The sequence below is a fragment of the Zophobas morio genome, unplaced genomic scaffold (genome assembly GCF_036711695.1).
Source record: "Zophobas morio isolate AGI-343-1 ecotype UQ-CSIRO unplaced genomic scaffold, CSIRO_AGI_Zmor_V1 ptg000004l, whole genome shotgun sequence".
Taxonomy (NCBI): domain Eukaryota; kingdom Metazoa; phylum Arthropoda; class Insecta; order Coleoptera; family Tenebrionidae; genus Zophobas; species Zophobas morio.
In genome coordinates this window covers 7,718,618-7,737,409 of record NW_026972109.1, presented here as the reverse complement: position 1 = coordinate 7,737,409, position 18,792 = coordinate 7,718,618, and the positions used below count along the sequence as shown (strand labels likewise).

The window sequence follows — 18,792 nt, the reverse complement described above, 5'->3', positions numbered from 1 at the left end:
GATTAATTTTATCTGCTCTGAATGAAAGGTGAAACTTATACTGTACCGAAATAAAATTTGTCGTTAGAATGAGAAGAGGGCGGGTGGATGGGGTTAGTACTTGCTAAGATACTACTGATTTTGGCAGATCTCATATTAACAAATGACATGCTCTCTAAAAAAATAGAGGTGTTCCACTTGAAAAACACCTTATATACAGGGCTTTTATAAATGATTCCAAGGGCGTAGGTGGCAACGGATTTAAAAAATCCTGCCTCGCTACATTATGACAGTTCTCACTTGTCATAATGTCGTTTATAACTTGTCAGTTAAAGTTATCGCTTTTAAAACAAATCAAAACAAAAATAGTGTGTTAATGGTCCAGGAGTAAAACTTTAGAAATATTTAGTTTCGAAGTCAATTTTTCTCAAAAATCGTAAAAATTAGGCTAATGGTGCGTATTTTTGAACAAATGGGGCCGAGAGTTACTTCTGGAAGTCGAAATTAAAAAAAAAAACTAGGAAATTTTTGAATGTGATGGAAAAAAGGTCCAAATTTTTTTAAGGGGGAATATTGGAGAAATGAGCTTTTGAACAAGTTATCTAAAAATTCACAAAAAATCTCGACGTACTAATTCGAAAAATATAGTTTGTTAAAGGTCCAGGAGCAAGATTTTAATAATATTTGGTTTAAAAATATTTTTTTTTCAAAAATGTTCAAAATTACCCTAATGCATTTGGAGTTTTTTAATAAATTGTAGGAGTTTTTGTAGAAATGGGGCTCAAAGTAACTTCTAGAAGTCGAAATCTACAAAACATCTCTTTATGCAATTTTTGAATGTGGTCGAAAAAAGGTCCAAATTACCATAAGATAAAATTTTAAAAAATTGAGCTTTTGAAAAAGTTGCCCAAAAATTCACACAAAATTTTGGGATATTACAGTTTTTTTTTCAAAAATCGTAAAACTAATGCATTAGCATTTGGAGATATTGAACAAATGGTATGCATTTCTGAAGAAATGAGGCCAAAAGTAACTTCTTGAGGTCGGAATTTCCAAAAAATGTCTAGGTAATTTTTGAATGTGATCGAAAAAAGGTCCAAATTTTGAAACAGTTGTCTAAAAATTCATAAAAAATTTTAGGATATAACTCTCGATGTACTGAATCGAAAAATATGGAGATTTAATGCTTCAGGAGCAAGATTTTAGAAATATTTGCTTTGAGAGTCAATTTTTTTCAAAAATTTTAAAAATTATATTAAAAATTGTGGAGAAATTTTGAGCGAATCCTTGGAGTTTTTGAAGAAATTAGCCACACAGTAACTTCCTGTGGTCAGAATCTACAAAAAATGAAAATTGAAATCGAGCCGAAATCGAGGTTTACCGTTATATAACTGCGAAAGTTACTCTTTAATAAAAATCTAATTAGTTTGGTTATATTAGATTGTATCGTTATTGAAAGAGTCGTCAAAAAATTCACAGTTATAGATCTTGATGTACTAATTCTAAAAATATAGCGTGTTTAAGGGTCACGGAACAATATTTTCGAAAAATTGGGTGTGAAAATGGAATTTTTTGAAATTTTTAAAAATTGCCATATTTCAATGGATGATTCTGGAAAAACGGTTGGAGTGATCGAAATGAAGCCGGAAGTGACTTCTATGGCGCGAAATCTACAAAAAATGTATTTAGTTAAATTTCGAAAATCGTCGAAAATGGGTCGAAATTTATATAATGTACCGGGTGTCTGGAAAATGGATTAACTCTCCGCTACGTTCTTAACGATCAACTGGTGAGTCTGAGAAAATAGTATAAAAATCCTTCTCACATTTTGGTGGAGTTATAATGATTTTAAAATTGATTCTTTTGCTATGTTTAACAATTAAACAACACCCCATTTTTTAGCATTTTTTTAAAACGCCACTATTTTTTGTGGGTACAACTTCTACCAAAAATAACACACCAGAGCCCCCAAGATTATTTCTTCCTAAAATAAAACTCCACAGACAGCTAAAATCCTTTCAAGTTCTTCTAAACATAAAACACCAAAGGTCTCCATGATTCTTTCCTATTTTTCCAAAATAAAACACAAAGTGATCTCTTTTTTTTCAATTTTTATCAAAATAAAACACCAGTGGATCCGGAGATTATTTCAATTTCTTCAAAAAATTAAACACTAGAGACCCCAACATTCTTTGACATTTTCCAAAAATAAAGGATTAAGAACCCCCAAGAATCTCTGAAATTCTTTCAAAATAAAACACCAGTGGTCCTTGAAATTCTTTCAAACACTTCTAAAAATGAAACACCAGGGGGCTGCAAGAACTTTCAAACTTTTCCAAAAGTAATAACATCAGTGCTCCTCGAGATTCCATCAGGAGGCCATAAAAACTTTTATATTCTTCCAAAATAAAACACCAAGTGACCTCAAGATTGTTTCAAATTCTTTCAGAAACAGAACATCAAAGGGCCTTAAATTTTTTTTAACTTTTTCCAAAAGGACCTCCAAAATTCTTTCAAAATAAAACATCAGTGGTCTCGGAGATTCTTTAAACTTCTTACAAAAATTAAGCACTAAGGGCCTAGACTGTTTCAAACAAAACATCAAAGGCTCCCAAGACTCTTTAGATTTCTTGAAAAAATAAAATTTTAAGAACCCCCAAGATTCTTAAAAATTCTTTCAAAATAAAACAATGGTATCAGGAGCCTCCAATATCTTTTAACTTCTTCTAAAATTAAAACACCAGTAGTCTTTCAGATTCTTCCAACTTCTTTCAAAAATTAAACACTAGGGAACTTCAAGATTCTTTCAACTTTTTCCAAAATTAAAATATGAGGGATCCTCAAGATTTTTTATATTTTAAAAATATAATAAATCAAATGGAACACTAGTGGTCTCGGAGATTCTTTAAACTTCTTCCAAAAATTAAGCACTAAGGGACCTAGATTGTTTCAAACAAAACATCAAAGGTTCCCAAGATTCTTTAGATTTTTTGAAAAAATAAAATTTTAAGGATCCCGAAGATCCCTAAAAATTCTTTCAAAATAAAACGCTGGTGATCCCCGAGATTCTTTAAACTTTTTTCAAAAATAAAACATCAAAGACATTCAAGATTGTTATAACTCCTTTCAAAAACAACTTATCACGAGCCTCCAAGATCTTTTAACTTCTTCTAAATTGAAAACACCAGTGGTCCTCGAGGTTCTTTCAACTTCATTCAAAAATTAAACACTAGGGAACTTCAAGATTCTTTCAACTTTTCCAAAATTAAAACCTGAGGAATCTTCAAGATTTTTTATATTTTTTAAAATATAAAATATCAGGATCCCAAAAACTTTTATGTTCTTCCAAAATAAAACACCAGTGATCTCGGAGATTCTTTAAACTTCTTCCAAAAATTAAACACTAAGGGACCTAGACTGTTTCAAACAAAACATCAAAGGCTCCCAAGATTCTTTAGAATTCTTGAAAAAATAAAACTTTAAGGAGACCCAAGATTCTTGAAAATTCTTTCAAAATAAAACAGTGGTGATCCTCGAGATTCTTTCAACTTTTTCCAAAAATAAAACACCATGGACATTCAAGATTGTTATAATTTCTTCCAAAAACAAAACAGCAGGAGTCTCCATGATGTTTTAACCTTTACTAAAATGAAAACACCAGTGGTCCTCGAGATTTTTCCAACTTCTTTTAAAAATTAAACACTAGGGAATTTCAAGATTCTGTCAAATTTTCCAAAATTAAAACATGAGGGATCCACAAAATTTTTTATATTTTTCAAAACATAAAACATCAGGACCCCAAAAACTTTTATATTCTTCCAAAACAAAACACCAAAGGACCTCAAAATTGTATCAAATTCTTTCAGAAACAGCACATCAAAGGGTCTAAACATTTTTTCAACTTCTTCCAAAAATAAAATGTTGAGACCTTTAGGTCTTATGACCTCCAAAATTCTTTAAAAGTCTTTGAAAATAAAACACCACTGGTCTCGGAGATTCTTTAAACTTCTTCCAAAAATTAAGCACTAAGGGACCTAGATTGTTTCAAACAAAACATCAAAGGTTCCCAAGATTCTGTAGATTTCTTGAAAAAATAAGTTTAAGGACTCCCAAGATTTTTCAAATTCTTTCAAAATAAAACAGTGGTGATCCCGAGATTCTTTAAACTTTTTCTAAAAATAAAACATCAGGGACACCCAAGATTGTTATAATTTCTTCCAAAAACAAAACATCGGGAGCTTCCAAGATGTTTTAACCTCTTCTAAAATTAAAATACCAGTAGTCCTCGAAATTGTTCTAACTTATTTTAAAAATTAAACACCAGGGAACATCAAGATTCTTTTAAATTTTTCCAAAATTAAAACATAAGGAATGAGAAATGAAATATTCTTCCAAAACAAAACACCGAAATACGTCAAAATTGTGTCAAATTCTTTCAGAAACAGATCATTAAAGGGTCTCAAAATTTTTTCAACTTCTTCCAAAAATAGAGACCTTTAGATCTTAGGACCTTCAAAATCTTTTAAAATTCTTTCAAAATAAAACACCATTGGTCTCGGAGATTCTTTAAACTGCTTTCAAAAATTAAACACTATGGGAGCTAGCTAACAAAACATCAAAGGCTCCAAGATTCTTTAGATTTCTTGAAAAAATAAAACTTTAAGACCTCCAAAATTCTTAAAAATTCTTTGAAAATAAAACAGTGGTGATCCCCGAGATTCTTTCAACTTTTTCCAAAAATAAAACATCAGGGACATTCAAGATTTTTATAATTTCTTCCAAAAACAAAACATCAAGAGCTTGCAAGATCTTTTAATTTCTTTTAAAATTAAAACACCAGTGGTCTTCGAGATTCTTCCAACTTCTTTTAAAAATTAAACACTAGAGAACTTCAAGATTCTTTCAAATTTTTCCAAAATTAAAACATGAAGGATCCCCAAAGTTTTTTATATTTTTCAAAATATAAAACATCAGGACCCCAAAAACTTTTATATTCTTTCAAAACAAAACACCAAAAGACGTCAAAATTGTGTCAAATTCTTTTAGAAACAGAACATTAAAGGGTCTCATAATTTTTTCAACTTCTTCCAAAAATAGAGACCTTTAGATTTTAGGACCTTCAAGATCTTTTAAAATTCTTTCAAAATAAAACACCACTGCTCTCGGAGATTCTTTAAACATCTTTCAAAAATTAAACACAAAGGGAGCTAGACTGTTTCAAACAAAACATCAAAGGCTCCCAAGATTCTTTAGAATTCTTGAAAAAATAAAACTTTAAGGACCCCCAAGACTCTTAAAACTTCTTTCAAAATAAAACAGTGGTGATTCTCGAGATTCTTTCAACTTTTTCCAAAAATCAGGGACATTCAAGATTGTTATAATCTCTTCCAAAAACAAAACAGCAGGAGCCTCCAAGATCTTTTAACCTTTACTAAAATGAAAACACCAGTGGTCCTCGAGATTTTTCCAGCTTCTTTTAAAAATTAAACATTAGGGAATTTCAAGATTCTTTCAAATTTTCCAAAGTTAAAACATGAGGGATTCCAAGATTTTTTATATTTTTCAAAATATAAAGCATCAGGACCCCAAAAACTTTTATATTCTTCCAAAATAAAACACCAAAGGACTTCAAAATTGTATCAAATTCTTTCAGAAACAGAACATCAAAGGGTCTCAAAATTTTTTCAACTTCTCCCGAAAATAGAGACCCTTAGATCTTAGGACCTCCAAAATTCTTTAAAATTCTTTCAAAATGAAACACTAGTAGTCTCGGAGATTCTTTAAACTTCTTTCAAAAATTAAACACCAAGGAACCTAAACTGTTTCAAACAAAACATCAAAGGCTCCTAAGATTCTTTAAATTTCTTGAAAAAATAAAACTTTAAGGACCCCCAAGATTCTTAAAAATTCTTTCAAGATAAAAGATTGTTATAATTTCGTCCAAAAACAAAATACGTTACGAAAAAATTCCATGGTTCACTTTTGCCTGAAAATATCCAGAACTGTTTATACACCTACCTATAATTTTGGCGGGCGGCCACGGCTTCGGCCCAGCCTCGTCCACCAGCTCGTACAAATTTCCCGTGCACTGGTTATCGTCAAACGCGCCGAAATCGATCTTGTTATTATCCTTGGTTTTATCTCGAATCGAATGAGCGTTCGCTTCCTTTCTGGAATTAAGCGGTCCAAAAGCTGCGATTACGCTGACTTCACCTTGAGATGGTATAGATCTGTCGTTAACAGCTTCGTTGGTTTGAAGCGGCCTCGAGTACGTGATTATCGTTACTCCGTCCTTGCGATCGCCGGATATTAATGTGACGTCGTTTCTGCCGCCTATTCGTTCGTCTGGACATACGCCAGACTTGCCATCGCATTGGGCGGTGTGGGACATGTAGTAGTCCACAGCTTTGAAAGTTCGAGAGGTGGTGTCGTAAAACGCCACAGTCACGTCGCCGCCGACCTGAAAAGTTTCATACTAAGAGAAAACATTTTTGTTTAAACATGTGACAAAAGAACTGGCGCGGCGATAAATTAGGCGTAGGATTTACAATCACATATTGGGGACAGTGCGGTGAACATAACGTTGTTCTGGTTTATTTTGCCTGTAAATTTAATTACCATTTGTGAATTATCGGGGGCACCCGACAGTCCAAACGCAACGTATTGATCTTCACGGATTTTGGCAGCCAGCGTTATTTCTACTTGATCTCCTTTCAGCTCCCATCGCACTTGTAAACGTTTGTCTAAGAACTCTCGACAGTTCGTAGCAGGACTCGTCGGCTTTGAGGTGCTCGTCTATATAAAGAGAAAAGAAAAACTAATTAAGATGAAGGATGCAAGATTTGTGTACTAAACTCAGGCAAAGTAGACTGAAAATACAGTTATAGTAGTTGTGCTTGTTTGTTTATTTGCGCGGTTTGGAGAAACGTTTTATGGGTTTTTAGTTTACAGTTTTTTCAAAGAAAATATAATTAAAAATTAGTCTTAAAAACAAATTGTAAATTTAACAACAATCGGTCCAGTAGTTTCGAAGATTATAATTTAAGTGTGTTTAATTTCTAGCCTACTTTGTTATGAGCTTATTTACCTACGATATGAGTACGAAAAAGTATGTGTCAGGACAACAGACAGGACAAAACGAAACAAAAATTGACAAAAACTACTGTACTTACAGGGTTGTACCACCACGGGGGCTGTAAGGGTAAAATCATATTTAGATGATTTTATGAAACAAAATAATAAAGGGAATTAAAAAGACCTCAATTATCAGTATTAGTAACTAAAATTCTACCAAGACTAAATTTTTAATTTTTTAACTGTTTCGTATTTACATGGAAGCTATCACTAGTACCCACATAACACATAAAACAGTTTTTAGTGATATTTCGTCTGACAGCAGGACACAGAATTCGCATGTGGTGTAAACTCTCGTCACATTCAACTTACGGAAATTTTGGTTTGGCCGAGCGCTGGCGGCACGTCCAGGTCCTTCGGGATGAGGACATGCCCGAAATTGTGCCTGTACTGGACGCACCAGACGGCCAACCAGTCGATGTCGTAGACCGTCAGAGACCCGGGAAGCTGGATCTCGATATCCTCCCCTTGGTACCCGCGCAGAGGATCCAAAGATCCCATTTCGTTAGGAACCTTGATCCCAAAAGCTGAGGGTTCGCTTCCGTTGCCCACCCAGAAATATGCATCGGGACCGGCTCCGTCGTAGTGTAAATTGGGTATGTAAAAGGTTTTGGCATCTAAAATGCTAATATTGTCTGAGCGAAGGCCGTGCGCTAGCCGCTTGAATTCAGGAAGAACTCTGGGTTTTGGTACTTCTAAGTTTGGAGGGATGAAAACTTCGCCGAAATCGACCTGAAATAAAAAAAAATGATCTAAGTCGTCGATATTGTCTGAGGTGAGTTCGTGTGGACTGTGAGTACTTCTCACTTTGGTTAAATCGACGTGGAGCGAGTAAGTGGATTCGGAGTTTTAAATCAATTTTTAATTTCTCCGGAACGCGATCAAAAAGGATGATAATTTACTTTAGTCATTGCGAAAAAGCTGGAGGTAAATTACTTCGATAAAGTTGAGGGCGCTGATTGAGAACTGGCCTGAAGGGAACTAAGACGTTAAATAAGTAGTTGAAATGGTAATAAATTTACTTTTGGGGGGGCAGGTAGCCATTTTGGTAAATGTATCTCAATTCTAAACGTATCAGTCTAGTTGGAGACTAAATGCGTCTACTCTTGGCGCAGGTCGATAATATGATACTGTAACTCCAGGGTCTAGCACCACCTTCTGGACGACCCACCGAAGAGGGAAAATCGGCCCTAATACCCACACGCAAACGGCCCATCCGAGGCAGCAGCTTCGCGTTTTATACGTGATTTTGTGAAATCGTCGAATTTCCACCAGAATTTATGCTCCGGCCGTTTCGAAATAATGCTCGTCGTGTTTGTTAATTATTTTAGCAAGACGGGGAATTAATTTGACCTGAAAGGTTCAATGAACAAAAGCTTTTTTCCGTTTGAGCATAATGTGACATGATTTATGGCACACGAAGGGGCGGCGGACCCGCTCCGAATCGGCACAAAATTACACCAATTCGCTTGGGACAACGCCTTAATTCTTCGGAGGCAGAGAGCGTTATGTAATACCAAGAGCTAAAGGTCTTTTAATGGTTCTGCAGATCCTGTGTACACAGTGCTTTAAACAAGTTTTTTTTTGTATGATGACATTTACATTTCGGTGAAGTTTACTTTATGTGTAGACACAAGGACCGTAAAAAACATTACAACATGCTGACAAAATATTAGTTCTTTACTACTCTTCCTCGTCAAGCTTGATATCGGATAAGCGAAAAATGAAACAGAACATTTTTCATTTTAATGGATTTTTCCAGAAGTGAAAGAACAAGAATCGACAGTTAACCAGTTTTTTTGAAAACCCGATTCACTGAAATTTATGAGATATATAATATTGTAGGTACTGTTCATGATCAAAAATACAGTGGGCAAATGAAAACCAAATGCTTAAAAGACTACAAAAATTGTTTATACATATTTAGTCACTGTTAAGAACTGTAGGTTTGCAAATACATTTTAAAGAAATTTTTGAGGACAGGAATAGAGTGTTCAGTCGATGTGCTAGTCCTAGCCCCTTATTTCGCTTTCTTCTTATTTTCAAGTCAAAACTATCGGAAATTAATTGTGTTTTTTATATGTTGTGATAAAAACTCCACTAATAAAATACATTTTTAGTATCTGCGTAACTAACTAGAGCCGCCCTTAAATATTTATTTCTCTAATGACATTTATATTTCGGTGAAGTTGGCTTTATGTGTAGACAAATAGGTAATAGTGAAAATCATTACATGATAAAGCCAGAGATGCACAGTATTTCAAAAGCAAAAAAATATCTAGAAAAATGAGTGAAACAGAAAATTTTTCATTTCAATTGATAAGTTTTCCAATAGTATGAAAGAACAAGAATCGATCATCCTCGAAATTCTTCTCGGAAACCCGAAGGCTAAAACACGAACCAATGAAATTTACGACATTAATTGTATGTACATTTCATGATCAAAAACATAGTAGCTAAAGCAAAATCAATAATACTTTCTCAAATTTGACACGTTTAAAAGTGAAGGCTTAATCCAGTGACTATAAAAACTGTCTATATTTGGTTAAAGTTTAAGGGCTGCAAGTTTGTAGATACCTTTTGAAAACATTTTTAAGAACAGGGATAGAGTGCTCAGTAGATGTGCTGGTCCTAGTCCTCTATTTCTTTTTCTTCGTATTTCCAAGTCAAAACTATTAGAAATTAACTATTTTTTTGTTTAAATCTGAGCACCACCAACTGATTTTTTTTATACGTTGTGATAAAAATTCCAATGATAAAATACAGTTTACAGTATCTGCGTAACTAATTATAGCCACACTTAACCATTTATTTTTCTGATGACATTTATATTTCGATGAAATTGGCTTTAACCATAGTGGAAATGATTAGGTACATCATACTGAGAAAATACTATTTCGTCACTACTATTTCTCCTGAAGCCAGAGACGCATAGTATTTCAAAAGCAAAAAGAAAACAGAAAAAAATTAAAGAAACAGAAAATTTTTCATTTTAATTGTTAAGTTTTTCAATAGTATGAAAGAACAAGAATTGATAATCATTGAAAGTCTTCTGGGAAACCCGAAGGCTAAAACACGAACCAATGAAATTTACGACATTAATTGTATGTACATTTTATGATCAAAAATATAGTAGCTAAAGGAAAATCAATAATACTTTCTCAAATTTGACACGTTTAAAAGTGAAGGCTTAATCCAGTGACTATAAAAACGGTCTATATTTGGTTAAAGTTTAAGCACTGCAAGTTTGTAGATACCTTTTGAAAACATTTTTAAGAACAGGGATAGAGTGCTCAGTAGATGTGCTGGTCCTAGTCCTCTATTTTTTTTCTTCTTATTTCCAAGTCAAAACTATTGGAAATTAATTGTATTTTTGTTTAAATCTGAGCACTATCAACTGATTTTTTTTATATGTTGTGATAAAAATTCTAATGACAAAATACAGTTTATAGTATCTGCGTAACTAATTATAGCCAAACTTAAACATTTAATTTTCTGATGACATTTATATTTCGATGAAATTGGCTTTAACCATAGTGGAAATCATTAGGTACATCATACTGAGAAAATACTATTTCGTCACTACTATTTCTCCTAAAGCCAGAGACGCATAGTATTTCAAAAGCAAAAAAAAAAAACTGAAAAAAATTAAAGGAAGAGAAAATTTTTCATTTTAATTGTTAAGTTTTTCAATAGTACGAAAAAACAAGAATTGATAATCATCGAAAGTCTTACGGGAAATCCGAAGGCTAAAACACGAACCAATGAAATTTAGGACATTAATTGTATGTACATTTTATGATCAAAAATATAGTAGCTAAAGGAAAATCAACAATACTTTCTCAAATTTGACACGTTTAAAAGTGAAGGCTTAATCCAGTGACTATAAAAACGGTCTATATTTGGTTAAAGTTTAAGCACTGCAAGTTTGTAGATACCTTTTGAAAACATTTTTAAGAACAGGGATAGAGTGCTCAGTAGATGTGCTGGTCCTAGTTCTTTATTTCTTTTTCTTCTTATTTCCAAGTCAAAACTATTGAAATTTATTGTGCTTTTGTTTAAATCTGAGCACCATCAACTAATTTTTTGTTATATGTTGTGATAAAAATTCCGATTATAAAATACAGTTTATAGTATCTGCGTAACTAATTATAGCCACAGTTAAACATTTATTTTTCTGATCACATTTATATTTCTGTGAAATTGGCTTTAACCATAGTGGAAATCGTTAGGTATATCATACTGAGAAAATACTATTTCGTCAATATTATTTCTCTTAAAGCCAGAGACGCATAGTATTTCAAAAGCAAAAAAAAAAAAACTGAAAAAATCAAAGAAAGATGAGAAAATTTTTAATTTTCATTGTTAAGTTTTTCAATAGTATGAAAGAACAAGAATTGATAATCATCGAAAGTCTTCTGGGAAACCCGAAGGCTAAAACACGAACCAATGAAATTTACGACATTAATTGTATGTACATTTCATGATCAAAAACATAGTAGCTAAAGGAAAATCAATAATGCTTTCTCAAATTTGACACGTTTAAAAGTGAAGGTTTAAGCCATTGACTATAAAAACTGTCTATTTTTGGTTAAAGTTTAAGGAGTACAAGTTTGTAGATACCTTTTGAAGAAATTTTTAAGAATAGGGATAGAGTGCTCAATAGATGTGCTGGTCCTAGTCCTTTATTGCTTTTTCTTCTTATTTCCAAGTCAAAACTATTGGAAATTAATTGTGTTTTTGTTTAAATTTGAACACTAACAACTGATTTTTTTTATATGTTGTGATAAAAATTCCGATTATAAAATACAGTTTATAGTATCTGCGTAACTAATTATAGCCACACTTAAACATTTATTTTTCTGATGACATTTATATTTCGATGAAATCGGCTTTAACCATAGTGGAAATCATTAGGTACATCATACTGAGAAAATACTATTTCGTCACTACTATTTCTCCTAAAGCCAGAGACGCATAGTCTTTCAAAAGCAAACAAAAAACTAAAAAAAATTAAAGAAAGAGAAAATTTTTAATTTTAATTGTTAAGTTTTTCAATAGTATGAAAGAACAAGAATTGATAATCATCGAAAGTCTTATGGGAAACCCGAAGGCTAAAACACGAACCAATAAAATTTAGGACATTAATTGTATGTACATTTTATGATCAAAAATATAGTAGCTAAAGGAAAATCAATAATATTTTCTCAAATTTGACACGTTTAAAAGTGAAGGCTTAATCCAGTGACTATAAAAACGGTCTATATTTGGTTAAAGTTTAAGCACTGCAAGTTTGTAGATACCTTTTGAAAACATTTTTAAGAACAGGGATAGAGTGCTCAGTAGATGTGCTGGTCCTAGTCCTCTATTTCTTTTTCTTCTTATTTACAAGTCAAAATTATGGAAATTAATTGTGTTTTTGTTTAAATCTGAGCACTGATTTTTTTTATATGTTCTAATAAAAATTCCATCGATAAAATACAGTTTTTACCATCTGCGTAACTAACTATATCCACAGAAATTTATCTGGAACAATTTTTATGCTTCTCAAACAGAAACAGTATAACCTGAATAGTGAATAATCATTAATCTAGTTGATGATCATGCTATTTCAGCAAAAAAAATAAATCAATTCATCATTCCGTAATCTGGTTTCTTTATTCCCTTGAGATTGTCCACGTTTAGTGTGACACACCGCTTCCAGAATATATATTCTCTACAAAAACATTTGACATAAAAATGCCAATTCCAAATGATGTCAAGACACACCTCAACTTTTCCAATTTAATAGTGATGGAGATTTTGTGTACAAAATATTATTATTTCCCTACTCTTTCTCCTAGGGCCAGGAAAACATTGTATTTCAAAAATAATGAAAAAGAAAAAACACGAAAAATAAATGAGATTGAACATTTTTCAATTTAATGGACAATTTTTCCAATAGTATGAAAGAACAAAAATCGACTGTTCTCCAACGTCGTCTCGGAAACCCAAAAGGTAAAGCACGATCCAATAAAATTTACCATATTAATTGTATAGTTTATAATAAAAAATATAGTCCGAAAACGGGAAAATCAATTACGATTTCTCAGATTCGACAAGTTTAAAAGCGATGTTTTAAGAGAGTGACTACAAAAGTTGTGTAGAGTATTTAGTTAAAACTTAAAAATTGCAGACATGTAGACATCTTCTAAAGAAATCATTAAGAACAGGGATAGAGTGTTCAGTCGAAGTGCTGGTCCTAGCCCCCTTCTTTCTTTTTCTCCTTATTTTCAAGTAAAAAGTGTCGAAAGTTAATTGTTTATTGTTAAAATCTAAACATAGATCAAGTGATCTTTGTGTTGTGAGTGTTGATAAAAATGACACTATTATAATACAGTTTTTAGCAGGTGCTTAATTAACTATAGACTATAGCCATAGAAATTTATCTGGAATACTTTTTCTGCTTTCAAGACAGAAACAGAATAACTTGAATTGTTATTAGTTTGGCTGATGATCATCGATTTCAGCAACGAAAATAAATGAATCAATCATTCTGTAATCCGATTTCTTTATTTTCTTGAGACTGCCCATGTTTAGTGTGACACACAGCTTCCAGGATATATATTTCCTACAAGAACACCGATTTGTCATAAAAATGACAGTTCCAAATTAAAACACAGCACATCTCTAACTTTTCCGATTTAATAGTGATAGAGACTTTGTGCATTCGGTGCTTTTAACAAGTTTTTTTTAACTGGTAACATCTACATTTCTGTAAAGTGGACTTTATGTGTCAAAACAAGCACTGTAAAAAACACTACCTCATGTAGACAAAATATTATTGCTTCGTTACTATTATTAAGAACAGGGATAGAGTGTTCAGCCGAAATGCTGGTTCTAGCCCCACGTTTTTTTTCTCCTTATTTTTAAGTAAAAACTACCGGAAGTTCATTGTTTATTGTTAGAATCTGAACATAGACCAAGTGATTTTTTTCATTCCGAGTGTTGATAAAATGACACTAATAAAATAGGGTTTTTGGCGTAACAAACTATAGCTACAGAAATATATCTGGAAAACTTTTTCTGCTTCCAAGACAGAAACAGAGTAACCTGAATAGTCATTAATCCAGCTCATGATCATTCTATTTCAGCAACGAAAACAAATCAATCAATCATTCTGTAATCTGGTTTCTTTATTCCCCTGAAACTGTCCACGTTTAGTGTGCCACACCGTTCCCAGAATATATATTCCTTAGAACAACACCAATTTAACACAAGAATGCCAATTCGAAATTACGCCACGGCACACCTCCAACTTTGCCAATTTAAATTCTAAGCCCCGATGCCCACAAACTGTTTCCTTCCATCATAAATTCCCTCAATACGCCGAATAAATTCAAACCGAAGAAGGTTCGACTACGCAATGTGAAAAAGAGGGCAAACATCCCGGCGAACGCAAAGTTATGCGTCCAATAAAATTCCATCTTCTTCATGTCCTAATAACCGCGTTGGATTGTTAATTGTGTGTCACAATGAAGAAGACGTTTATATGCAAATGTGAGAAACACTTGGAACAAATTAGAGTCACGTCCAAAAACAAAAGACCACCGGAAACGTTCACAATACAAGTGTCAGTGTGTGTCACGGCTGTTGGTGATGGGAAATAATACTCCAAGGGGGCGCCGAGAAGAGAACTTGTTCGCAAAATGGAGGGGCAGCGCTTGTGTTCCACTCTGATAGCTTCGCTGAAAAGCTTTTATAATTCATGAATTTCACTGAGCTTTCAGTGATTATTATTACATTACCCAACTTTAGACTATTACATGCAGTTTCCTAGTTTAAATTTATTCTGAAACTATTGTTGTTGCATAAGTTTCACGTTATCTCCCTTGTGCGGTCGGAGCTAAAAGGTGCGGTCCGGGAAAACGCTCACGTTTTTGCTCGGGGTATTTTTGTTGACGTGTCTGCTAATTAGACCGCTTTATGAAACGAGAACCGCCAACTTTGGCTTGCTGAAAGCCAGAGACCGGAGGATTTTCAATATAAAAAATATCTTAATACATCATGAAAACGAAGGCAGCATTGTTTTGTGTTAGTGTAAATCATTAACACAACAATGCTGCTAGAACATAGAAATAGAGTAGAATTTAGCTTTTCCAGAAGAATTTTTCCCCAGTTTTCACCTGTTTGTAGCGAATCATAAATTTTAGAAGTTATTCGCAAATCCTTGTGCTTGCATAAGCCGCGTTATCTTGTCCCGGAGCAAAAATAGGTGCGGAAACTCTACCGGAATGTCTCTCATTTTTTTCTTTTTGTGTTATTTTGTAACACAATAAGAGTAAGAAGCGTGAGAGAGATAAGTGAGTAACAATGGCCCGAACAAACGAGTACCTTTGTCGAGTACAGAATTAGCATTTTATCTAATATGCAATAAATAGCTTCGGAGGCGTCGCGACGCGTCCCTCCCGTGATTTAGTGACGCGCCGTAAATGGAACCAGTTTAGCATGACGGACACAACAGGGGCAATGGGCCGCATGGATTAATCAGGAAGTAGGGACTTCACGGCCCTAGCAACGAGCAAAACCGGGAGAAAACTATGAATAAAAAAATAATGTCGTTATTTTATTTTATTTTCGCGCCACTGACTGGTTTTTAGTAAAGTCGGTCGTGCAAAAAATTGTTCTAATTTTTCAGAAACACACAATTTCGGAAAATGGAGTGTAAGGACACATAAGTGGAAATTAACTGACCGTAAATCGTCTGCACCAAACGGAGAGCCATCGGATATCTCTAATTCTTTTACCCATCGGCAGCCTGAGGATTATGTCCGTGTTGTTGTAAGCCCGTAATACCGGAGGCTCCCTGAAACAAAGAAGCTACGTAAAGTACAAGAGAAGGATAACAGTGGCAGGGAAAGTAAATCGCAGGATTTTTTCCTGGAGTTGATCAGGAGATTTAAAGCACTGACTAATCCTGCTGATATTTTTACCGTATTTGTCAGAATGTTTTGAAAGCAATAGTGAACTTAATTACTTAAACGTGGTATTAATATAATGTTGTTTAAAAATAGTTTCCTTATGAAATTTAGCGAAATCGCCATAAAAAATTAAGCTCAAGACAGAATGTTTCTTTTAGTTTTATTTCTTTTTCTTAATGCGAAGAATTGAGTGAAAAATGGTCAAATTTTTTTGGATATTTATTACTTTAAACGGAAAGACCACACAGCTTTTTAGTATACAAGATATAATGGGTGCATTTGCCTATCAGTTTATATTGGTTTTTAACTATAAATATATCAGTAATGTTTGTAAACTGTGATAGTACAATCTGCGGTTATGGTTTTTGTGGTTTAGACTGCGGTTCTTCTCTTGTCTGTGATATAAAAATGGGTGATGATGTTAGTGTTTTATAAATACACATTTGTAACGAATATTACTATAGTATTTTATTTATATAATTATATGTATTGTAAAGGTGTTATAAAATTTAAGAGTACTAGGTGATCCTAAAATACGTTTTTTATGAGTGATTAATAGTTAAGTTTTATCTTTTTGTTATAACAGTCTATTCATCTCAGCGATTTGAATATCTAGAAATTATCCCCTTTTTAAAATAAATGTAAACAATTTTAGTTTGCTTAATTTAAATGCATTTAATGCCAGTTTCAGAAACTCTTCTGCAAAATGAACGCTTTAGCGGCACGTGTATATAAATATTTCCTAAATCGACAATATTCGCTAAAAAATTGGTCAAAAATTATTTAGGCAGAATTTTCCTTGCATCTGAAGTAAATATTTTAAATAGAAGTCACTTAACAAATTTTGGAGGTGACGTCGTCAAAAATGTGGTAGGCATGGATAGACAAATTTTGATTAGAGATCTAAAAGGCTGATAATAATTTCAAGCTCTGTGCTGAATTTCAGCAAAATTGGTTTAATAAATTCTAATAGAAATTTTGAAGTTTTGTTGCAAAGTTTTGGGTTTTTCCAAAAATGTATATTATAATAATATTTATCCTAATACGGTAACCAAATTCTTTCAAAAACAAAACCCTAGATACCGGCAAAATTCTTTCAAATTCTGTTAAAGAAACAAAACACTAACGGCCCCACTAATCTCTTAATTTAAAAAAAAAAAGCCAGAGGTCCCAAAATTCTTTCAATTTCCTTCAAAAACAAAATACCTGAGGCCCAAATATTTTGTTAAATTCTTTCAAAAAAATGCAATAGGATGTTCAAAATTCTTTCAAATTTTTTCGAAACGAAAATTCTTAAAAGCGGAGAATTGGGTTCCAAGATTCTATTAAAAAAACATTGAAAGTCCTCAAGAATCTTTCAGTTTCGTTCAAAAACAAAACAGCAAAAACTTCCAAAGTTATTTCACACCAGAAATCTTCCAGTTCTTTTAAACTTTTTCAAAAATAAAAACAAGGAACTCCCGATTCTTTCAATTTAGGTACTTTAAAGACAAAACACCAGAGGCCCCAATTTCTTGTAATTTCTTTCAAATGTACGACAACACGGGCTCAATTCTCTTAAATTCTTTCAAAAAAGTACAATAGGTTCCGCCATTCTTTCTAAGATTCTTTCATTCTTAAAAGAACGACGATAGATTTCCTAAGATTCTATCAAAATTATTTAAAAATAACAACGCAAGATCTTTCTTAATTTAGTCTAAAACAGAATACCAAAGACTCCCAAGTTTTTTTCAATTTCTTTCAAAAATAAAACATAAGGTGCTCCAAGACTCTTTCAATTTAAGTTTAAAAACAAAACATTAGAGGTCTTCAGGTTCTTTTAATTTCTTTAAAAAACACGACACCCAGGACTCAATTATCGCAAATTCTTAAGATTCCTTCAATTTTTTTTTAATTAAAAGAGCGAGGGACTTTAAGACTTTTCAAATTCTTCCAAAAACAAAACATCAGGAATAGGAAAAATTCATTCAAATTCTTAAAAGAAATCCAAGAGGTATCCTAAGATTTTTAATTCGTTCTAAAACAAAATACCAGGAACCCACAAGATTCTTTCATATTTGTTTCAAAATAAAACACCAACGGCTTCCGAGGTTCTTTCAATTTCTTTCAAAAGCAAAAAATGAGAGACCTCCAAGTTCCGAGAACAACACAAGAGCTCCTAAGTTTCTTTGAATTTCTTTCAAAAACAAAATCGGGGGCTCAATTCTTTTAAATTCTTAAAGAAAGACAACAGAGGGACCTCAAGATTCTTTAATGTTTTTTTAATAAAAAGAGCGAGGGCCCACAAGTTCCTTGCAAAATTCTTTCAAAAACAAAACACCAAGAACTGGAAAAATTATTTCAAATTCTATTAAAGAAACGAAACACGAAAGGCTCCAAACATGTTAAATGTTTTCAAAAAATTTCAATAGAATATGTTCAAAATTGTTTCAATTTTTTCGAAATGAAAAAACGAAGTTCTGAACATCAATTCAAATTCTTAAAAACAGACAACAAGAATCCAAGATTCTATACAAAACTATTAAAAGTCAACAAGATTTTTTCAAGTTCGCTCAATAATAAAACACCAGAGATCTCCAAGTTCTTTCAAACTCTTTTGAAAACAAGAATTCAAGAATTCAAGATTCTTTGAATTTATTTAAAAAATAAACACCAGAGATCTCCAGGTTCTTGTAATTTCTTTCAAATACACGACACCAATGGCTCAATTCTCTTAAAT

General features: G+C 32.7%; 1 protein-coding gene across 1 annotated transcript in view; it reads right to left on the bottom strand.

Moving 5' to 3' along the window:
* LOC135140063 (uncharacterized protein) overlaps window positions 1-18,792 on the bottom strand; it is a 61,371-nt gene that overhangs the window by 3,311 nt on the left and 39,268 nt on the right. Inside the window, exons 3-6 of the mRNA XM_064070466.1 lie at window positions 15,847-15,958; window positions 7,426-7,845; window positions 6,598-6,774; window positions 5,998-6,439 (exon numbers count right to left, since the gene is read on the bottom strand). Coding sequence (XP_063926536.1) covers window positions 5,998-6,439; window positions 6,598-6,774; window positions 7,426-7,845; window positions 15,847-15,958 — 1,151 coding nt within the window. The remainder of the gene's footprint in view (window positions 1-5,997; window positions 6,440-6,597; window positions 6,775-7,425; window positions 7,846-15,846; window positions 15,959-18,792) is intronic.